General features: G+C 51.9%; 8 protein-coding genes across 8 annotated transcripts; 4 read left to right on the forward strand and 4 right to left on the reverse strand.

Moving 5' to 3' along the window:
- Positions 1-1488: 1488 nt before the first annotated feature.
- TrAtP1_001937 (uncharacterized protein) lies at positions 1489-3536 on the reverse strand. The gene is made up of 4 exons (XM_066111228.1): positions 3424-3536; positions 2849-3216; positions 2603-2714; positions 1489-2493 (listed from the first exon to the last, which is right to left on the reverse strand). Exons 1-4 carry the CDS (start codon positions 3444-3446, stop codon positions 1968-1970), a joined length of 1029 nt encoding a protein of 342 aa, XP_065967302.1. The 5' UTR covers positions 3447-3536; the 3' UTR covers positions 1489-1967.
- Positions 3537-7086: 3550 nt separating this feature from the next.
- On the forward strand, positions 7087-9327 carry TrAtP1_001938 (uncharacterized protein; the record flags this gene model as incomplete). The annotated part of the gene is made up of 3 exons (XM_014085700.2): positions 7087-8072; positions 8139-8975; positions 9096-9327. The coding sequence occupies 3 exons, from the start codon at positions 7087-7089 to the stop codon at positions 9325-9327; spliced, it is 2055 nt and encodes a 684-aa protein (XP_013941175.2).
- A 175-nt stretch (positions 9328-9502) lies between these two features.
- Positions 9503-11083, reverse strand: TrAtP1_001939 (uncharacterized protein; the record flags this gene model as incomplete). The annotated part of the gene is made up of 4 exons (XM_014085699.2): positions 9503-9602; positions 9773-9878; positions 10193-10702; positions 10816-11083. 4 exons carry the CDS (start codon positions 11081-11083, stop codon positions 9503-9505), a joined length of 984 nt encoding a protein of 327 aa, XP_013941174.2.
- A 565-nt stretch (positions 11084-11648) lies between these two features.
- On the forward strand, positions 11649-15320 carry TrAtP1_001940 (uncharacterized protein). Its single transcript, XM_066111229.1, has 4 exons — positions 11649-12514; positions 12587-12639; positions 12747-14048; positions 14132-15320. The coding sequence occupies exons 1-4, from the start codon at positions 12436-12438 to the stop codon at positions 14168-14170; spliced, it is 1473 nt and encodes a 490-aa protein (XP_065967303.1). The 5' UTR covers positions 11649-12435; the 3' UTR covers positions 14171-15320.
- Positions 14669-15236, reverse strand: TrAtP1_001941 (uncharacterized protein; the record flags this gene model as incomplete). The annotated part of the gene is made up of 2 exons (XM_014085698.2): positions 14669-14912; positions 15049-15236. 2 exons carry the CDS (start codon positions 15234-15236, stop codon positions 14669-14671), a joined length of 432 nt encoding a protein of 143 aa, XP_013941173.1.
- A 203-nt stretch (positions 15321-15523) lies between the features above and the next one.
- Positions 15524-16755, reverse strand: TrAtP1_001942 (uncharacterized protein). Its single transcript, XM_014085697.2, has 3 exons — positions 16386-16755; positions 16152-16318; positions 15524-16083 (listed from the first exon to the last, which is right to left on the reverse strand). The coding sequence occupies exons 1-3, from the start codon at positions 16564-16566 to the stop codon at positions 15895-15897; spliced, it is 537 nt and encodes a 178-aa protein (XP_013941172.1). The 5' UTR covers positions 16567-16755; the 3' UTR covers positions 15524-15894.
- A 75-nt stretch (positions 16756-16830) lies between these two features.
- TrAtP1_001943 (uncharacterized protein) lies at positions 16831-18840 on the forward strand. The gene has a single exon (XM_014085696.2). It carries the CDS (start codon positions 17548-17550, stop codon positions 18598-18600), a length of 1053 nt encoding a protein of 350 aa, XP_013941171.2. The 5' UTR covers positions 16831-17547; the 3' UTR covers positions 18601-18840.
- A 605-nt stretch (positions 18841-19445) lies between these two features.
- Positions 19446-21189, forward strand: TrAtP1_001944 (uncharacterized protein). Its single transcript, XM_014085695.2, has 2 exons — positions 19446-19849; positions 19941-21189. Exon 2 carries the CDS (start codon positions 19995-19997, stop codon positions 20886-20888), a length of 894 nt encoding a protein of 297 aa, XP_013941170.2. The 5' UTR covers positions 19446-19849; positions 19941-19994; the 3' UTR covers positions 20889-21189.
- The last annotated feature ends 522 nt before the right edge of the window (positions 21190-21711 follow it).

Here is a 21711-nt window from a genome sequence, read left to right on the forward strand (position 1 = left end):
GTAGTTGACTGGTCGCCCCTTGCTTAAACTCGGCCTTGACAGAGCGTATCAGCGAGGCGGGTATACGACTATCCGAGAACCAACGCTCCCACTACCTCTCCGCTCATATACTTCTATGTAGGTAGACGTGCTTTTGGCTACACTGACGGCGTTTCTTTGTAGGAAATCTTGAGAGAAGTTATATACATGTTCATGTACATGAGCTTTTGGACTTCAAAAGAACTACAATATGGTGGAAAAGGGGTACATTGATGATTTTTGGTCAACTTGGTGGTATCATGGGCACTATCTAGGACAGTCTTGATGGGAACATCCGCCCGCCTTTTTTCTCAGGCTCTCCCAAAGAGTCATACTGGATCCGATACAACTGTCACTGTCTCTGCCACTGATACACATTAGTTAGCTCATCTCTGGAAAAATCATCTGACATAAAAAAAAAAAGCAAACTTCTCTGCTCGTATACTGACCACTCACAGTCTCATGCGGCATATATTGAAGCCTCAGAAACCAAGACATGCATAAAAAAGGAAAAACAAAAAGAAATAGGATTCTCAGGCGGTGTGTCAATAACAAGATAAGGAAACTACGCCACTTCTCCGGATTTGCGTTACCCGGTCTCAAAATCTCCAAATCTCGGTCAGAGTCAGTTGATCTCCTCTGCCCGATAGAGATGGATCTTGCGCTCTGAATCAAAACTGGCCAACCCCAGAGAGGGATAGGCGCATAGCCCCCACGATGGCAAACCGAATAGTATATGTTTGTCTTTGCCGCCTGAACCAAGGATTGAGCTAACAGACGCCAGGTCTCAGTTGAACCCGGTATCTGGTGTACAATGACAGCTAACCACCTCTTGGAGAATGACAGGAAACCGGGGTTTCTCCTTGACCCCTTTGTATGTCGTGCTTTTCCTTTCTTTTTTCTTTTTTGTCTTGTTTCTCCTTCTCCAAAGTAATACCAAATTGGGGAAATTGCGACGGCTGCAGGCAGTGTGTGCCAAAACGCCCTATTCTTGCTACAGGGGTTCAGTCCTGTTCACGAGGCTCTGGATGGGGTAGTGGTCTTGTGTTTCTCACGATCGGGGCTCTGCTATTGGCGTAGACCGACGTCAGTGGCATCTTTCTAATCACGCATTTGCACGAAAAAGGTTCCAGGGTCATGCAACTGTGACACTATTGCTCGAGGAAATACGCATACGAGTACGAGTGGTGGCGGCAGCAAAGAGCGAGCTGCATGATCGAGCATGCCTGTCTGAATATCCGTCATGCTTTGTGGAGTACTATATGCTGCGTGCCTAGATGAAATCACTTAGGATACTTGACCTAATAGTATCTGTGTTTAGTGTTGCCAGCAGTGGATATTGTCTTTGCTTGGAGCCCACTTGCCAGCAAATAGTCGAAGCCGTACACGCGCCAGATAGGTTGCTGGCAGCAGGGCAATGGCATACACAGACCGACACACCGACCAACTTCTCGAGATATCTATGTGGGTCATGTGTTGTAACCTGTAGTATATTCCGTATTCCGTATTCCGTATAAACTGTCTCTCTAATTCTAGCAGATTTCATTACGCAATCAAGTCAAAGGGAATCAGATTTTGTCCCTTTCAAGATGCTGCTCCCCAGATTATGTTCGAGTGTTCGAGGAGGCCATGGTTCTCATAATCCTCAAGGCCTGAGAAACCTGGTTCTATGGTATCAGATCATCCTATCTGCTAGTGATGTCTCGAAAATGGTGCGCCCTAGTTAGCTCTCTTCCTATGTCTTTCCCTTTCAATCAAATTCTAACTTGTATACAATCTCGTAGGCCCACTTTCAACGGCTGGCTAGAGAGCCCAAGAGGCCAGTCGAGTCGGGCCTGTGGTCTTCCGCTGCACGCTGCAGCGCAAAACATGCAATAAGTGGATCATCGGTATGCAGCCGCAGCTGGATCCATCTTTCCGTGCTCCGCGGATCCAATCAAGCTCCATTGCTAAGACTCTGAATGTACCGGCCGCGCTCGATGTTGGCGTAGGAATAGGGCTTTGATTCCCGGGGGGAACGTGCCATCGGCCGCCCAAAGGTCAATGAGGTACTGCATGGGCTCCAACTCGCTGGGCTGCAGCATATCGAGCGTGGTTGCAGTCAGGAGGAAATGACTGAAGCAGCTGTTGAGCTGCTTCTCGAGATTGATGTGGTAGAAGGGCTCGACGAAGTGATCCCAGTAGAGATGAGCGTAGACGCGGAAGATCTGGCGGAAGACGAGCTGGCAGGTACTGGCCATTTGCTTGGGGAAGCCGCTTCTGGCTCCAAACCAGTCCTCGGTGCCGCCGAGCTGCTGGATGGTGGTGCTGGTGTACTCTGGATGGGTGGCAAACGACACCGTGTCTGGGTCGGTAGGGAACAGCGCAGGGTCGTCAATCTTGCCAGACATCCACCGCTGCATGAGACTCATGTACTCGTAGGCCGGCAGCTCCACCGGCTCGTGATTTTTGTTGAGCCAGGTATAGGAGTGGTTCCTATATCCGCATGCGCGCATGCATTAGCCAAGGCACTCACTCCACTTGCCGTCTAGGCACAGCGATAGGTTGTTGTGTATAGGTTGTAGAAGATGGTGATGAAACTTACTTGCCAGCAGACATCTTGGGGCATGTCATGGGATTGCAGATGCTGGTTCCATCGTCTTCCCTTTCGTGGACAATTCTGACAAAGTTCCAGAGGTTACGATAGTGCTCGACCACTGTTGTTACGACATGTTAGAATATACCATTACTTCTCCTTTTGCTTTTGCGCCCTCTCTTGCTCTCCACGGGCCTTGCGTCTCTCTCTCTCTCTCTTCTCATGTCAAGGGTTTGATTGATATTGAAGGCGTACCCTGGTGTGCTACCCACTCGCCATGCTCAACCGTCTTTGGCCGAGCGCTTAGCGTCATGAAGTTTCCCTTGACAATGTGTTTGGCGCAGGCGGTGTTGAGCCATAGCGGCAACGGCCGGGGGATGTCGAGGGGCGTCGGAACCACTGCGTCTAGTGACCTTGCAAAGGGCAGGGACTCGGGCAGAGACACCTTGGGCGCTGCTGAGCTGGACGCGGAGCTGATTGACGGGTGGTGGTCCGCGGCGGCTGCATATCGGGACGAGGCAGCAGCGTGTGCTTGCGCGTGGGCGTGAGCTGAAGCCTCCGAGGCCGTCGGGCTCTTGACGGGATGCCCTGCCTTGGCAGAGGTCCCCCGAATCTGGGCTTTTCTGGATTTGGAACACGCGAAGTTAGCAAACACGCGGACAAGCAATCGCGGCGGCTGACAGGAAGCGCTGGCTGCTGTGCTATCGCAGCCGCAATACAGCAGCAATCGCAGCAGCGACACGTAACAGACGGGAAGCCACGCAGACGAGGGCCCAATCAGACGCAGAGGCAGCAGCGACAGCAGCAGCGACAGTCGGGCTTTTGCTTACATTCCAGAGAAGAGGTTGGACATTGCGCGTGCGGTGTGGTGTGGTGGTACAGCAGCAGCTTTTGGAGTAAACAGTGTGAGCTGAGCTTGTGATTATTGGCGGGGGGTTTTGGATGGCAAGGGAAGAAAGACGGGCCATCCGTACATCCATAGGCTGGATTCCCCTGAGCACAGCAGCCGCTAGAATGCAGGGGGCATAGGGTCCTGTTAGATAAGCAGCGGTCCCCGAATTAGGAGGGTTAGCATCGCTGGACTAGGACGGGCGGGAAGATCCAACAGCAGCGGGACCTAGCACTATTGCAGCACATCCGCTTTTAGAGCAGGCCACTAGAGGCTGGTGTTCGTACCTCTAGTTGGCAGCTCGGTGACGAGCAACTCAGGTTGGACTGAGCTGGAGCTACATGTACCTGTAGACCGAGGTGCTTAACAAGTGAAGTGACGAACATGAAAAATTGAATTTTGATTTTCAGTGTTGAGCGGCTGGGCATAGAGTAGGCAGGTATCCATCATGGCGTCGTAGAGTACTGCGGGTGTCACAGCATCGTTTCAAGGGACTGTCATTTTCCAAAACCATCCAAGCCTGCATTCTTAGTCCATGTACACAGGAATACTGGCGTGATACCGGTGTAGTACCGCTAGGAGCTGCCACCTCTTGTCGCCGCCCACCTACGGAATGTCGTGCTGCTACCTGGCACAGAGTATTGCGCCGTTACTCAAGGGGAGCAGAGACCAGGAAGTTGTCAAGAAGAATAGGCTCTACTATGCATTGCCTGCCTATGCAATCAGGATACTGTGATTTCTCTACCTAGGTACAGACAGTATTTGATTTTCTGAGCTGCAGCCACATTCTGGTGCTATATCGAGAGGAACGGCTGAGTAAGTCGGGTTGTTAGCCAATAGACTACAAGTAGATGTCACGGAAACAAGAAGCCAGCGAACCCCACAAACGAGGCATCTAGGCTCACTCGCATGAAAATGTACGTCTAGCATGGCCCGAAATCCTGCAAAAACTGGCCTATCCAAGTTCCTTGCACGTTTTGGGTATCCTTGATATGAGGTACTAGCCCAGCGTTAATCTGCCGACCGGTGAGAACAAAAAGGTCAACGCCATTGGGCAGCAGCTACAAGTCCCACGTACTACTGGCGATAGTGCGGTGCCACTCCAGCCACCGGTAGGTAAGCTAAATTAAGAAGCAAATTAAAAAGAAATGTGACAAAGGGAACGTGCTGTAATCAACCGGTTTCAGTCATCAAAGAGAGAGAAGAATCAAAATCAAATCCTCGTCTAATAGTCTTGCTGCAGCTTGTGGCTTTTTTTGCCTCTTTTCTCGACGCCGCGACTCATTTACACGGCCACGCCACGAAAGATTCCAATCGGAATGACTCTTGTTCCACGCTGTGCACCCACCACTCGGTCGAGAGGGTGGCCGGAGGATTGGACCGGTGAGAGACGTACACATGCAGGTGGGAGAGGATTGATGCAAGTCGAGCCCTGTCTGTGTCAAAGCGCCCATTGCCACACTCTGTCAATATTGCTGCGGTAGTAGTATAGCCGTGCGCAATACTACTGGTAGGTCATCTCTGTTCAGTAGTGGTAGCAGCAGCAGCGTTGATTACACTTGCAACGAGACACTCATTTACTGGCTGCATGCACTGCGGGCTTGCAATCTACTGCAATATATGATGAGATGATGTCTGCTCAACTGGCCTCTGCATCTTGGGTCACCACGTCTGTACTCGCCCACCCCAGGTTACATACACACAATGCCAAATCGTATGTAGGGTCCGGTTTGAAGCGTGGGGCTTGGAAGATGCTGTAGTCTTTGAGACATACAGTACCTTGCCTGCTTGTAGATACAGGCTTGAAACCAGAGGAATGTCGCCCTGCATCTGTAAATGGTTGCAGCACCAAATAGGGCCGACGGAGACGGCGGAGAAAAAAAAAAGGAAAGAAAGCATGGCTCCCACGCATCCTCTTCTCGTTGCGGGCATCTCTAGTGTCGGCCAACCCACTCTCGGTTTCCCGTCTCGCATGTGCTTTCGCCTTCGTGACGTTATCCGGGCCTCTCGTATCCCATTTCTCCCTGCAGCTGGGAACAAGTTGGGCTGCATGGCAGGCTGCATGAGCGCTGGCTGCTTGGTCCGAAGGGAACCCGCTTTGGAGTCCACACCGGTCACGGACTGCATGCAACTGGGTCGCCCGAAGAGGGTCAATTGGCCAAAGAATGCCGGGCGAAAAGACTGGGTATCCGTAAATGGTGCTGTATAGAGGAAGAGGAACTGCTGGCGGTTAGAGGAGAAGCGAGGAGAGGAGAGGAGAGGGGAGCAGAGGGGAAAGAGGAGACATCTCGCCGCGTGCCTCATCGGAGACGCTCGCAGGCGGGGCTCTTGTTTTAGGGATAATTTCGTGCGAGACAGTTGAGGCGAGGACGAGCAAGTGCGGTATGTTGCATGTACCTGGCTGCACAGTCTGCGAGGACTGGGGCGGCACGGCTGATTGGTGCAAGGCGAAGCTGAGAAGTGACGAGAGCAGGAGGGTGAGATGATGGTGATGGCGATGGTGACGCTGCTGCTGCTGCTGAGATGGAATGATGAGTGGTGAATGACAGAGATGCCAGTGGCCATTGCTACATGACGCAACGAATGGACTTTCCTAATCATACAGCTATCGATATCAAATATCAATTGCTCACGTGTGTCAATACTGGTAGGTGGTATATCGTGACTTACACGTACAACTGAATTCGTCCAAGCCACTGTCTCTTGCTGAGATGGATACACTGGGAGCCAGCCAAACTGGGCGTGCTCGCAAGTACACACACACACACAAACCACTAAAAGCTAGCCAAGACCAAACTGTGTTGATAACGGCCCCTCCCTTTCTCGACTTTTGGCTTTTCGCCTGTCCTGCAACGTCTCTAGCCAAGTACCCGCTACCACATCTCCCCCGCCAATCTCGCATCCCTGACTAAGCGCCACAAGTACCGTCTACCTGCCGCCCGCCGCGTCCCACTTCATCAGAAACATCGACGCGTGCAGGTTGTCACACTCTCGAGGCCCAAAACTCAACATCATGGAACTGCATTTCACGACACCGTGAGGATTGCCTCTGTCCGCACGGCATACGGAGGTACAGACCCCGAGCCCAATCCCGGCGTCCAGCCTCCCCCACGGCCCGCATCTGGGGTTCAACAGCAGCTCTAAAACGTGCAGCTCTCACGGCCAATCCTCCGCCTGCTCATTGCATCTTGTGCTGTCCATCGCCGTCTTATTGCTGTGCCTCTGTGCCTCTCCACCGCTCTTGCTGCTGCTCTGGCCAATTTTGTCTGTGCTCTACATTGCATCCCGATCATCGGCTGCTTGTGTCCAATTGAACTCCCTGGTCAATCGCTTTCGAACTGCGCATCTCGTGCTTCTCTCAGTCCTGCCGGTGTCGCCAGCTTTTGGTAAGAGAGAGATAGACTGGGATCCATATCGTCTATAAAAGACGAATACCTGCTTCACAAACGAGACAAACAAAGAAACCAACCGCATCTTCCAGGGCCGCGCCGCGACTCCTGCTCTATCCTCTCTCTCCAGCAACATTCCTGTGTTGTTGTAGAGATTGGACATCTATTTCTTCTTACTTCTTCTTTTTCACCGGTTTCACGCAAACCGTCTTTCCATGTCAGAATATTTTCAGCTCAACTATCAACTCGGCAACGATCCAGACAACTATCTTCTGGAATTTCACCCTTCAGGACCCAGTTTCAACCACTACCGCCGAGAGCTCCGCAGGATTCAGAACGAGAACAAACCACCATACGCAGAGACCGAAAACGGGCTCTCAGAGGACGACTCTACTCCTGAGCCGTACTCCCCTCCCTCCACCTCCCCTTCTCCCCCCTCCAGCGTTGCCACCATGGACCTCGAGATCATGGACATGGGCAGAGATTTGGAAGAAACGCCGGTTCACACGCCGGTACAGCGCCGGGCCAGGAGTCTCGAACCCTCCATCAGTCGCTTGTCCATGAACACGCCCAACGAGCGTTATCGCCAGAATCCCCATTATCCCCATTCCTCCATCAACACCCCGGCTCCTCCTACTCCTCATGCCATGGCCGCTCGCAGAGCCCTTGAAGACCGCCGCATGGCCATGTTTACGCCCGGCCGAACCCGTCGCCAGAGCTTCAGAGAGCAAAGGGAGACGCCCATGCTGATCCTGCGCAACCTTGGTCGAGCTCTGGCTCCCACCAGCAAAGCCATTGATTCTTCCTCCTCCCCTGAAAAGCCCTCTCCTAACGGCGTTGGCAACAGAGGAGCCGGCGGCAGCGCAAGGGGCGCGGGTCGACGCAATAGCGACGACGACGACGAGCTTCCTATTGATAGGCCTCGACTGTCCTTGCCCATTGACGAAGGCTCTTCAGATGACTTGCAGCCTCCACACTCTTCCATCTTGGATGACCCAAACGTGACGGTCCAGTCCGTCGAGCTGCCTCGTCGAGCCACCAGCGAGGGTCCGCCAAGACGCAGCTTTGGTTATCTGGGAGACAGCGACGTCACTCCGTGGGACGACATCTATGGAAATGATGATACCAACCCTGATCCCTTTGCGTATCCTCCCGGCATCGCGCCTCATGCTCCCAACGACCCGGAGATTGCAGACCTCCGGTAAGTATACAATTCTCTGCTTTAGTGGATCGAAATTTCCCTCTCTCTAACGCTTTCTAATTATAGATTCCCTCCGGGTGTCGGTCGTGAAAGTGACTTTAGCCTTGACATGCCATCGGGTCTGAGCGACAATGAGCAGACCACCACATTTTATATGAGGTCTCCTGTCGTTGACAGTGTTGAAGCTGTCCCGGAGGATGAGGATGAGGATGCTTCCAGTTCCAGCAGTGATGGCGATGACGTCCCGCTCATGGAGAGGCGACAATCCGAAAGGGACAGAGTGCTAGAGCAGGCCACAGAGCCAGATGAGCAGCAAGACGAGCAGCCATCTGAGCAACCGTCTGAGCCGATAGACTTTGGGTTTCCTGACCTGGGCGGCTTTGAGCACGTGCCAGATCTCGGTGATGCGGAGATGGACGCTCTCACTCGGTATGATCCAGAGACTTTTGCCCAAGATCCGGTGAGGCCTGGGGACGAGTGGATCGGATATCCTCCGGGCCGACCCAGGAAGAGGAGAAGAGAGGATGATGAGAGTTCCCGGGCGGCCGAGGCAGAGGCCGAAGCTCAGGCTCAAGCTCAAGCAGAGGCTCATGCCCGGGCCCAGGCTCAGGCCCAGGCTCAAGCCCAAGCACGGGCACGAGCACAAGCACAAGCACAGGTCAGAATCTCGGCGCACAATATCCAGTATCCTCCGGTGACCAACCTTTTTGTGCGACAGGTGGTTCAACATGCCGCGCAGAACTCGGCCCTGGGCCACCAGAGACTGCCCGCAGATGCTCTGGAGACCTTTTCGCGCGCCTCGGAGTGGTTCTTCCGCCAGCTCGGTGACGATCTCCGTGCCTACGCCGGACATGCCAGACGTAGCATGGTAGAGGAACGTGACCTTGTTGCTCTGATGCACAGGTGAGTACTTCTTTTTCTTCTCTATCTTTTCATTGTAAAATATCTCTATCTATACATGTTGATTGGGGAATATTCCATGATGCCTTTCCATGATGCTAACAATATACTGTACACTAATAGACAACGCGTCATCAACGCTGAACAATCTCTCTTCCACCTGGCCAGCCACAACCTTCCGCGGGAGCTTCAGCAGCTGCTGAGAAGCAACAACCCCGGATACCAGCCCGCTTATCCCGTCGCCCAACAGTCAGGCATTCAAGTTCAGCAACCTCTCGTCAATGCCCAGTCAGAATCTGTCACTGGCCTTCGCCCGTTTGTTCCAAGCCCCCCCTTCTCCTACCCACGCAGGTGAAAAGCGCAAGCGAGATGAGGACGACGATGGCGAATCTGATAACGAATCTTTGGTGTTCCCTGAGGATGATGATTATTAAAGCAAGACGAAAGACGAAGACGGCAGGTAACAGCTCCCTTCCTCTTCCTCTTTACCCTTGCCCCTTTTCTTTACACTTACAGCGTCTCGCCATTCTTTACATGTGCCCGCTAGCTCGGACACGGCGTGCAACGTTGGACGGGGGCTTCTTGAGCACCATGTACAGCATGATTGAGGTGGCAAAGCTCAGCCCATACCTATGATTTTTGATTGATTGAGTTAGCGGCGGAAGGCCCTGACTTGCTTGCTTTTTGGACCTTTGCTTGAGTTTCTGTCTTCCTTTTTTTTTCTCTATTTTCTTTTTGTGTTGTCTTGCTTCTTTCGCGAAAGAGCAGGATGGACCAAGATTGTTTGCGAGTTGACTTACCATGTAAAGATGTATTGGGCGTGGTTGTTTCTCAGGGTGACCTCGGCGGGTCGCCCGAAGGGAATACCACGGGCTTCATAGTCCATCATGCGTAAAAACTCGGGCTCTAGATAGTTGTTTACATTTTTCATTGTTTAGCGACGGTTTGTCAAGGATACATGGATGTATGCCTGGATGTATGCATGGATGGATGGACTGATTGATTGCGAGAGACGGAAAATCTGGCTAGCTTTGAAAAGGAAAGCTTGGAGATCTTTTGAGATTGCTCTTTTGGGGTGGATACCTGGGACTGTTTTTGCTTTGGATTGTTTGTGCTTTATGAAATTGAAATTGGTGCTGGATATGATGGAGACGGATACAAAGATGGATCATGATGAAGATGAAGATGGAGGATGGCTGGTTTTGGATTGGTTCACGTACCCATAGTGGCTTCCACCCACACCGGCTGACTTCCAGTCAAGGCAGCCATCTGGTGGACATCGGGGAAGTAGAACTCCCCCTTGTCGGGCCTATTTTCAGGAGTAAATCTGTTCTTTTTCCACGGCTCGCGCAGCAGTCCCTCTATCGTGACCTCTCCCTTGACCAGGCTGTCCGGCCTTGTCCTCTGGCTGCGGTGCTTCTTGCTGATCCACCCGCGGTTGACGAGAATCGTGGAGCCGTCCTTGCGCTCCAGCGGCGTGATGACCAAGTAGCCGTCCTCGCCGTTGCGCATGCGCGGGCCCACGAGCATCTCCTGGTCGTGGCGCAGCGTGCCCGTGGCGAGGACACGGCGGAAGTCGAAGTCGCTAATCACGGAGGGGTCGATGTGTGGCGGCAGGGGGAGGGGATCGCGGACGAGGCGGTCTTCGGATTTGGCGATGAGGCGGGATTTCCAGCCCAGGCGCTGGACTTGCCATGTGCCGAGGATGAAGGCGGTGATGGGCATGAGGGCTGTTGATGTTCGCATAGATACGCATGGTTAGCGAGATTCTTGTCATTGTTTATACAGCCAATCATGTATACATGAGATCTGACGGCATCTGGGAACAAGGGCTGCTGCGAACCGAGAAGAATGATTCCAGGGCCATGGCGCTTCCCCGCGCGCACAGTCTGCGGCTGCAAATCGACAATCGATACAAAGTTGGGGTCATCGGCTGCCGGCGTCTTGTTGGATCGAGCGACGGTCGAGGACATGTGTCTGCGGTGGATCGTCCGGGATGCTGATGACGCCGGTCTCGTCCTCAAGCATTGAGACTGTGAAGCAGATTTGGCAAAGGCGGTGCGGCTGCTTGCCCGCAGGCTGTTGCGCATAAGAAGCTGTGCGCAGTTCATTGTTCTGTGGCTGCACGGGAAACGCCTCATGCAATTGATTTCTTGTCAATTATTCTTTTTGTGTGATCGTGAGCTGTTGGAGCTCCTCGTTGATAGTGAGAAGATTGTTTTTACTTGATACTACCTAGGATGATGGCACTGAGAAGCATTCGGGCGCTGACCGCCTGCCTAGACGGGCGATTTGGCGGGGGGAAGAGGTTCGCTGCTAGTGCGACTTTGTCCGATACTGCGGCAGTAGCGCTATTTCCCAGGTTAAGCACATGTATTTTTCAGATGACAGGTGCCATGTAACGGACCCCGTTCTGGATCGCCATGTGGTGCAATTCGGGCTTTCATTGGACCAGACTCTATTGAATAATAGCGATTTGATCTTCTCATCTTTGTACTGTAGCTCGGCCATTGTTCCAAGCTTTGCATCTGCGTAGATAGACTTACAGTCCTTCCATGCATGGCTGCCCTGGAATCTGACTTATACGCGCAGCTGGAATGATGCCACATCAACGCCAAAGCCTCCACCAACAAATCCTTCTTACCAGGAAACGAATCTTCAATGATCCATCGCCTTCTCTTCTCGAGCAGTGGAGTAATTCATCGCCATAGAAACCATACGAGGCGCACGTTTTAGCATCGTGAACTAGTGCAGGTCCCCTTCCATCCATCTATCCGTCTCCTCCCAACAAAAACTCGGGCTTGCTAGAAAAGCAGCAAGCAGAAAAGTTCCACAGCCTTGCCACAAACAGCAACGCCGGCGCTCCTCAAAAGTGGACGGGCCTCGGCGGAACTTGAGCGCTGCTGGGCAACTGGGCAAAGGTCCAGTCGTGATTATAGTGGAGTTTTTTTTTGGTTCTCTCAGGCTCAGGCCTTCTCTGTTTGGGGGTTAGTCCGCTGTGGCCCTTTTCCTGCTGCTGTCCTTTCGTCATCGGTTTAACTCGTCTCTCCCCCAATGAAGAAGCCAGCTAGTGATTTCCCATGTAAGTTGTCATTAACACGATAGCCGCAAAGGACCCCAACAGAAAGCAAAGAACGAATAGAAAGAAAAGGAAAAAGGGCTGTTGTCTTTTGATTTTGTCTTCTTCTTGAAGGGCTCATCTCATCTTTTGATTTTGCCCTTTTATTCACAAGCTGCGGAGAGGCGGAAGACCAATCCCTGTCTGGTCCCCAAGCTTGTCACCATCGATTTTCGGCAACCCGGCCATTTGCGATTCCCCTCCTCCATTTATCATCAGCGCCGATCCGCCGCCGCCTCCTGTCCTGTCCTGTTCCTACCTCTCGAAAACAGTACTTCACGACATTGAACAGAATAAAGAAAGCAGATCGATCATAAAAAGGGAACCCCCCGAAAGCAAAAAGACATGTTCTACCAGGGGAGCCTGCAGGAGGGCATTTCCACGGCCGTCGGGCAACAGAAGCTGGTGCTGTGTTTCGTCACTAGTACGTTTCGGCGAATGCGTCTTCAATGTTCTGGTTAAACATCTTTCTTTGCCTAACTGTTTGGCTCACTAGATGAAAACGACGAGAGCAAGACATGGGAGAATGAGTATCTACAGGACAGCTCGGTGAGATTATCCCCGCGTACCTGCGTACTGCATGGAATGGCTGCGAACAACGTTTTGTCTACTCTGGTATAGACACGCTGCTAACATTACATGTTCACCATCTATAGCTCTCAAAGTTGATTGAGACTCAAGCTGTCGCCCTGCGGCTTCTCGCAGACTCGGACGAAGCCGGCTACCTGTCGCAAATCTTCCCGCTGCCAAAGACCCCGACCGTCGTCATCATGAAGCATGGCGAGCTGAAGGAATACATCGCCGCCGGCACCAGCAAGGAAGATTTCCTCCGCCGAGTCCTTGTCGCCTTCAACGCCGCTCCTCCAGCGCCGGCCTCGTCGCTGCCCTCGCCCGCTGCCTCGCCCACCTCCTCACCGACAAGACTGTCTGCCCCTGTGCCGGTCCCCGCTCCAGCGTCACATTCAAACTCGAACTCACCTTCGCCGTCTCCATCACCTTCATCCCAGGCACAGACACATATTCCGCCCGCTACCGCACAAGCTGCCGCGCAATCAGAGATTGTAAGCCGCATTCTCGCCGAAAGGGCAGCCAAGCTCCAGGCGCAGAAAGAGGAAGCCGAACGACGAGCCAAAGAAGAGCGCATCAAGGCTCAGGAAAAGGCCAAAGCCGAGGCACAGGCGGGAGCAGACACAGACAGCGCCAGAGTACACAAACAGGCCGAAGAGCTCAAGAAGAAGCGACACGCAGAACAGGAGGAGCGCCGGAGGATCCTGAAGCGGATAGAGGATGACCGGGAAGAGAGACGAATGCGGGCAGAGGCAAAGGAGCAGCAGAAGATTGACAACCAGAAAATTGGCGACGTGGCTGCCTCGCTGGTCAATCCCAAGCAGAGCAAGCTGCCCTCAACGACCAGGGTGTCTGAAATGGCATCAATACAGGTGCGACTCTTTGACGGCTCAACCATACGGTCCCGGTTCAAGACGGCCTCTCCCCTGAAGGAAGTCAGGCGATGGGTCGACGAGAATAAAGGAGAGAACAAGAGCCCATATACGTTTAAGCAAGTCTTGACGCCGGCGCCCAACAAGAACATTGATGCGACAGAGGAGAACAGGGCGCTCGGCGAACTTGGTTTGGTTCCGTCTTCAACACTAGTTTTGATTCCCGTCCAGAATTATTCGACCGCCTACCCCGGCGAGAAGGTGCAAAATTCCTCCTTCTTCTCCAAGTTTCTGCGGACGATTCTCGGCTTCTTCGTATGGATCTTGAGCTTGGTTGGCCTGGCTGGTGGTGAGCACCGTGCGGAGGAGGCCCCAAGTAATAGAGAGAGGAGGAGTGAGCGGGAACGAGCATCGGATGCAACGGCGCGAGCTGTTTCTGAGGAGAGGCGGCGGCGTGTTCGAGGCTTACAGAATTTGGCGGACCGGCAACGCGATCACCAGCTGTATAATGGGAACTCGGTATGTATCGCTTTGTCTCTTCACCAAAGGTCTTGTACTTGCTTGTGATCCAAGTGACCAAACTAACCATATACTGCCTATAGCTAAATTTTGAGCCGCGGCCAGACGAAGACGAATCATGAAAGATGCAGGAGAAACGAGTGTACGATAAAGCTACGCGTGTATGAGCTGCATGGCATATTCTTGCATCTGGGGATCGTCTTTTTTGGCTTAATTGGCGTCTTTGTTACTGATTTCTTTCTTCATAATGGGATTGTTCTTATTGGGATTGTATTATACAACTATAAGCTTCAAGAGCCGGGCGTTTCTATAGGGTTTTTTTCCTTCTTCCTTTCTTATTTGATTTCTTGTAATAAAGCAAATTCTCTGTATGCGCCTCTCCTCGCATCCGTAAAAGTGCTTTCCTATGCTGCCGTGATAGTATTAAGCATCCAATGCCGACGTCATCGTAGCTAATAGTCTGCTTTATGTCTGTACGTAATGCCCCATTCCCGGTATGGGCACATGTGCGTTTTCGTATATACAAGCGTGCTCGTCTCGATATATAGTCTTACATGATTCTTCTTCTCATTCGCTTCTTCGCATGAAATCCTTCAGGCCATGCCCTCCCTCTCCTTCCTCTAGTACTGGCTGGCAGCAGCCTGGCAGGCCTTGAGCTGCTCGAGATACCAGCTGCAGATCTGCATGTTGCCGCCGTTCTCGTCGAGGCACTTTGTGAAGTTCTGGGCGGCGCCGGCGCAGTTGTTGTACTGCTGCTGCTCCTGGGGAGCGGCCTGGGCCTGGACGGGAGCAGCAGGTTCGGAGGAGCCGCCGCTGAAGAGGCCGCCGATGGCGTGGCCGACGGATGAGCCAATGGCGACACCGCTGAGCGAGAGAAATGTTAGCTTACAAGTGCCTCTCTGTGTTACAAGTTTGCGATTATGACAATCTTCCGACACTGGACGGGTCTCGAACAAAAGGACAGGCAACTAGCAAAAACGAGGAAGAGAATTCAACGTACGCAGCAGTGCTGGCCATCTGGCCAAACAGTCCGGGGCCCTGGGAAGCCTGCTGAGGAGGAGCCATGGCCGTGGGAGCGTGTTGCTGAGGAGGAGCAGCCATGGTGGTCGCAGGGCGGCGCTGCTGAGGCGCGGGAGCAGAGACGGTGGGGCGCGAAGGAGCGCGAGCGGAAGAACGTTGGCGAGGCATGGCGATGGTGGTTTTGTGGTGTTGAGGGGAGGAAAGGGTATGGATGTGAGTCGTAGATTTCGGCGATGCGAAAGATGAGAGAAGATGTATAAATGCTGGGGGAAGGATTTATCGGGCCAATGGGAGGGGCCGTGATTGCGCCCGTGGCAGGCGTTAGTGGTTTAGTGCCCCGCTACATGGATTTCCTTGGGGCGGGACGGAGGGCCGAGAATTTCCAGCGGCGAGAATGTTCTAAAGCCGATATAGAGATGGACAGTTGACACCTAAGCCGAGGTCCTGATGGTGTAGGTAAGCTGGTATTTTATTGGTGTAATATATTCTAGTTTTCAATCAGACAATATTACTCGATACCTATACAATAAAGACGGTAGTAATTTTGTATGCAAATGCAGCCAGGTAGTCTTCAATCCAGACTCTTGCAGACCAATCTCTAATAGCGCCTCAAAGCCCTTTGCCAGATAATTTCCTCCATTAAACAGTCATCAAAAGATGCTCTTGAAAGGGTGCTTCCAAGCAATGTCTGTAATCAAAATCCCTAGATAAATCATATTCCTTGCCGTAACGCCTCCGATATGTGTAGCTGTTCGCCATCTAAAAAAGAAACCCCCCAATCGCTAGCAATAAGAAACCCTTTCTCTGAGAAACAAAACTTTCATCTCTAGTTCCGGTTTTTGCCTTTGCCCTTCGTTTTAGGCTTCTTGTTCTGGCTTGATGACTCAGACCCAGTAGCTTGTGCAGTCTCGCCTGCACTTCGCTTCTTGCTCTCTGCTGCTGATTTGAGAAGGGCCTTGGCGCGTTCTTCGGCAATCTTTTCTGCCAGCTTGGCGCTCAAGGTCTTGTTATCAGCCTGTACGTAAAGAGCATATGGGTCAGTTTCCAGGTGCAAATATCCGAGAGACACGGGTGAGAACATACCAAGTCAGCTTTCAGGATGCGCGCAGCAGCCTCTTGGTTGACGGTCAAGGTCCGTTTGGCATCAGGCTCTTCGGCTGCCTTGATCTTTGCAAAGTACTGCTGGATTCGCTTGAGTTCTTGATAAACTGCATGGTTCTGCGCGTCTGCCCCTTGGACCTTCATAGAAGCTGGATGAGATTCATGTTAGCCTTGTGTCAACCACCAGATAACGCGTGATGGTTAATTCCCACGTACAGAAAAGTAGAGATTCGATAGCGTATGCCGTCAGTGAATACAGCTTTGCTCTGTCCAGTAGAGGCAGCTGAGATGCCATCTCGCTCAGATTGCCCAGCAACGGCTCAAGCGCATCTTCCAACTTATCCAACTGAGAATCCAGTTTCTCCACGAGCGGCGCAATGGTGGGAATGTCGGTCATGATTGCAGATGTAATAGCGAGAAACAAATGAAATGCAAAATTGATATGGAATGACAAATGAAGGCGAAGCAATGCTCTGATTCAGCTTTTATGCTGAATGAAATCTCAGTGTCTTTTTTTTTGATCAACTGAAGGCGCCAGTCGCGAAAGATCTTTATCGATAATGCAGCGGCTATCGGAGTGTCATGCATGTATCGAGTTATACCTCATCTATCGGGTCGCGATCCCGCGGTGGAACCTCTCCGGCGAGAAAAAAGAACATTGCATTTGGCGGGCTCACGGGGTACAGGATAACGACCAAAGCTCGATACCCGAGTTCATTTGACAATTTCTCTCGCTTCTGAGCTTCCAAAAACAAAGCTTGAATCCCTACCAAGCAGCCATATATCCTCCTACATCGTGACCCCCCAGCCTCCCTACAACCCGCCACTCAATTCATTCTATAGAAAGCGGCATATCGAAGGGGGAGCCCAGGGTCCAGCGCGAAATAATCAGCATCGACAACCCGGACCGGATTGGAATCGATACAACTAGTCATTCCCTCGCCGACTTCTCTCGGCGGCCTTCAAGGTGGCCTCCTCAGTTCGACCGCGACTATCCGCGCGGATATGTCAAAGACAATCACAATGGGCTGGCGATAGCATCTGCAGAGGCCCGGCCGCCGCAAAACGCTATGGCACCGTAGCATCAACGTCCTCAACCTCCGATAGGGGCAACGGCCATGCCAAATCACGCAATCCCTCCTCACCAGAAGCTACTTCAAGATACTCTATACCGCGGCCGTGGTCAGAAGCTCTGCACCCTGAGACTACTGCCACCAAGAAATCCTCGTCCTCGACACCCAGATTCTACGTGCCTTCGGTTCTGCTGCCTCCCGACGCTGCCAAATCACCATCGGTCCACAAAATACATATTCTAGGAGACGACGAGAGATCGAGATTCATTGCCCATGCCCTGTCAGGCGTCTACGACTCGGTGGAGATGCTCGGCTGGAAGCGAAGCTCAACTTCGTCACCTACATTCTCATCAAAGTACCGCAACATTTACAAGTCCCGTCACGGCGACCAGCGCAAAATGAAACTAGAGCATGTATCAGTGACACCAAGGGTCATAGCCAGAGACGACAATTCACATATCGACCAGCTGCTCGTAGCTGGACCGGGACACAAGGCAGTCGAGGCATTGCGGTCGGTCAAGCACCGCATCAATAAAGATACAACGGTGTGCCTAATGACGGATGGCTTGGGCGTCCTCGAGGAAGTGAGGGCACGGATTTTCCAGGGAACTGACGAGTCATCGAGGCCGAGCTTCCTCCTTGGCCATATGAGCCACCGATTGGCGTTCAACAGGCGCCATGACTCGGTCAAAGAGCTACGGTATGGCAAGACGCAGCTGACATGGGTCGATTCCTCTGGAGTGGCTCAAGAGGTGGAAAAGACGGAAACACGCATGAATTTTGTCCAAGCACTTCAAGCAGTCGAAGATCTCAACTCGTCCCTTACGCCATTTGACAAGTGGCTCCATTTCAAGCTCCCGTCAGTTATCCTGGATTCCGTGGTGGAGCCTGTCTGCGTTCTATTGGAGATGTCATATGCAGGGCTACTGCAGAATCCCGCAGCCCAGCGGATGATGCACCGGTTGCTCACAGAGATTGTCTCTGTCGTGGACAATATGCCGGAAGTCGAGGGATCGGCCGCCATCCGAGACTTCATTCGTGGCAACCGCATCAGACAGCACATCTATGGCCGCATCATGGCGAGACGTGGCGCTTTGAGCAGCGAGCTAGCAAGGCAGATCCGGAACGGCCTGCCGACTGACGTGGATTATCTGAATGGCTTCTTCATCCGGCGCGGTCATCAGCTGGGCCTGGACCTGCCCACCAACGTGTTGATGAGAGACATGGTCAAGGCGAAGCACTCGCTGGCCGTTGAGAAGCTCAATTCGTATATCCCTGTCGAGGAGACTTCGATACCTAGCCACTTGTCATTTCGCTATCGGACCATGCCCAAATCAAGCAATACCAAGGTTGTATAAAAATTAGATTTACTATTCTTTATTTGCTACAGGTGCTCAGGGGGGGGAAGCGAGATCGGGAAGCCGGGGAGCCGGGAAACTATTTTTGGATTATTGTTTTTTGTAGACATTTTGCATTCAGCATTGGCGTGGGAGGGGCCTTTTTTCTTTTCCTGTACGATACTACCTCCGAGGTACGAGGTGACGTGTGCATATTAGTAGCTAGAGGTATATACCACCTACCTTGAATGAAAATATCCCAAGCTCAACTGTGTTCCGCGTCTACACTGTGTTCTGCATGTGGAAGGATTATCAAGTTGTATATATGTTGAGTATTGGTGGGCATTATAAGCCTGTATACACCACCTCCAAGTGTTTGACCTCCAAGGTCTACATACTATACCACTTACCCAAGATTACATGCATGGCAGGTGTATTGCCTACTACTTCCTGCTCTTTACCGCAAACATGTCTAGATCCAATTTGCTGCATCTCCCCAACGGATTTTGCAGCTCCTTGGGGGTCCGGATAATCAAAAACTTGCTGAGCCAATCGCACTTGAGCCCTGTCCGGGAGCCCAACGCAAGCTATTCCCATACGGCGTGTGATTATGATCCTAGAAGCGGGCGCGAGCTCCAGGCCAGAAACGGCTGTAAAAAAAAAAATTAAAAAAAAAAAAAAAAAAAAAAGAGACAACATTGCCCCGCGTTTTTTCCCAAAGCTTTCATGACCTCATGCCTCTACAACTTCCAAGGGTTGCATGGGCTGCGGACCAGGGTCTCGCTGCAAAAATGGAACACACGACCTCGCAAAGTCCGCCACGCCCCCTCCCTTCTTTTGCCAATTGACAAGACACCGCGGCTCGCGCCTTCTATTCCCAAAACAAAACAAAAACCTGCTACTGTACCGTTGCGCCCACCTGCGGGCGCCAGAAGCTATTGGGCAGCCCTTTGCTCCTTGCAGACAACTTGCATGGATAAGTTACAGCAGCTCTCAAGCGGGGTCGCTGTCGTGATAGGTTGGAGCTGGGCTGGGCTGGTGACCCCCTTATACCGTCAGGCGTTTTCTTCCGGTCCCCTTTTCGCCCGCTGTCGTCGGTTTAATACAGCTCGGTTCTCGTTTCCGTATTTCATTCTTGTTTCATTTCTTCTTTTTTTTTTTTTCCTTCTCCATCTTCAGCTTGACATCAATTTTTTAACTTGAATTTATTTTCATAGCTCGTCCATCTGCACGAGCTACTACTTCTCTTGTCAGATTGACTACTTCTTTGGTAAGTAAGCTCTCACTTACACGGTCATCGTCATCAGCTCCCCCCGGATTTGGTAAAATGCCCAATGCTAACATTCAATTTTGCATTTCAGCACTCAGTAAACGCCCTTTTTTAAATTCAAAAAGAGTGTCAGAGAGCAATTGCAATGAATTACACCACAATGGCATATTCAACACGGCATCGCGCATTCCACCTTTTCCCATGCCTTCCTGCCGAGTTGCGCCTGCAAATCTGGCAGGAAACGCTGCCAGATCTCGATGGCGTCACTTTGCATGGCTACAAGAAGGGATGCTGGGATCTCAGAGACCCTCTGCCAGAAGAATTTAACGACGAGGAGTCCGACGCCCTGACCAGAGCCGACAAGATTCTCGACTTTCGTCACGAGATGCTAGACGACGTCCACATTGACATGCCCATCGTCTTTGTCAATCGTGAAGCCCGCAGCACCGCCCTGTCCTGGGCCCGCGCGCAGGGCATCAAGATGGACTTCAACACCGACAAGGCCTGCCACGTCTTCGTGCTGCCTTTCAACCCATGGCAGGACGCCTTGTTCATCAACTCGCACAAGCTCGAGGAGTTTTGTGTTGAGCCGGCCGACCGCCTGGCGGGACTCCAGCTCCGCGGGCAATCCGCCTACAGCAATCCCGACATCACTCAGGTGGCCTTGCCTCACACGGCGCTCACGTCGGAAATGTCAGTCTTTTACGATCTGATCCATTGGTTCCCCCGTCTCGAGGTGGTCTACATCATCGTGGACATTGAGATTGGCGCGGATATGCCCAAGCATTTCTCGGCCGAGGAGCGACGGAGGGCAAAGGAGCGAATGAAGCACCAGCGGTGGAAGACGAGCCAGACTCAGGGCCATTCGTACGCGTGGGACAGCAAGGATCGCAAGTTTGTCCGCAGCATTGGCACGCCCATTGGCTTCAGGTCCATGTACAGGGAGATTGAGGACTACCTGACTGTGGGAATCGCAAAGGTATTTGCCAAGAGGGACGTTGAAAGATTTGAGATTCGACCTGTCTTGATGATTTTGTGATGATGATTATGATCATCGACGTTGTTGCTTTTTTCTCTTTCTTTTTCTCTCTCTCTTTTTTTTCTCTGTATCTGGGAGCGGGGTTCTGGAGTACTGCTATTACTGCACGGTTCGATTCGGCAAGGCAAGGCAAGCCAGGATTTTGGATGCGAGGACTTGGGGTGCCAGGATTTCGGGTTCTTCTAATTTGGGGCGGGTGGATTTTGAGTGCTTACGCAAACCGTAGCTACTATTGATTTTTGTATTGTATCCATCTACACCCTCTTTTTTCAAATCTCACTGACCTTTGGGGTCGACTTCATCTATTTCTGCTTGCTCCCATGCTTAGTCTTGATCCTTACGCGCAAACACGGGGGCGCGGACGAATATTGCTTGCTACCAGCAAGGGTTAACGCCCAAACCTGGATAGCGACGGTGTAACTTTTCAAGCCGCGGATGATGCTAATGAAGCTCAATTGAAGAATGAATGAGATGAAGTCTATTCTCAAGAAAATATTTAGGACAATCCTTCAACACCTTTGGCAATGTGTTTGGTCGATAGAAACCATCAAATTACGTCCAACATTTGAATGATTTCACCGGCAAGGCTTCACCATCAAACATGCTGTCACCAATGTCATTACTGCAGGATATGACCACGTATATTGTGGTGCTATTAAAGCAGCTAGTCGCTCAGCCATTCAACCCGAATCTCTCTTTTTGATTTTTTCTCATTGAATTACAATAGTTGTTCGAGTTGCTGATTATCGCAGGTATCTACTTGGTCTAGGGTACCGATTCAACCGCTATTGCTTCCATCCTCAGAGCTTGTCTGCCCGCTGTA

Source organism: Trichoderma atroviride, chromosome 1 (assembly GCF_020647795.1).
Source record: "Trichoderma atroviride chromosome 1, complete sequence".
NCBI lineage: Eukaryota > Fungi > Ascomycota > Sordariomycetes > Hypocreales > Hypocreaceae > Trichoderma > Trichoderma atroviride.

Coding starts and splice junctions, on each gene's coding strand:
- TrAtP1_001937 (XM_066111228.1), bottom strand. CDS start 3,446: ATGTCCAACCTCTTCTCTGGAAT. Junction 2,715..2,848: donor CGAGTGGGTAGCACACCAGG/GTACGCCTTCAA, acceptor TCGTAACAACAG/TGGTCGAGCACTATCGTAAC. Junction 2,494..2,602: donor CCCAAGATGTCTGCTGGCAA/GTAAGTTTCATC, acceptor ATGCGGATATAG/GAACCACTCCTATACCTGGC.
- TrAtP1_001940 (XM_066111229.1), top strand. CDS start 12,436: ATGTTCTACCAGGGGAGCCTGCAGGAGGGCATTTCCACGGCCGTCGGG. Junction 12,515..12,586: donor GGTGCTGTGTTTCGTCACTA/GTACGTTTCGGC, acceptor TTGGCTCACTAG/ATGAAAACGACGAGAGCAAG. Junction 14,049..14,131: donor AGCTGTATAATGGGAACTCG/GTATGTATCGCT, acceptor TACTGCCTATAG/CTAAATTTTGAGCCGCGGCC.
- TrAtP1_001942 (XM_014085697.2), bottom strand. CDS start 16,566: ATGACCGACATTCCCACCATTGCGCCGCTCGTGGAGAAACTGGATTCT. Junction 16,319..16,385: donor TATCGAATCTCTACTTTTCT/GTACGTGGGAAT, acceptor AATCTCATCCAG/CTTCTATGAAGGTCCAAGGG. Junction 16,084..16,151: donor GCATCCTGAAAGCTGACTTG/GTATGTTCTCAC, acceptor CTTTACGTACAG/GCTGATAACAAGACCTTGAG.
- TrAtP1_001943 (XM_014085696.2), top strand. CDS start 17,548: ATGCTCGGCTGGAAGCGAAGCTCAACTTCGTCACCTACATTCTCATCA.
- TrAtP1_001944 (XM_014085695.2), top strand. CDS start 19,995: ATGAATTACACCACAATGGCATATTCAACACGGCATCGCGCATTCCAC.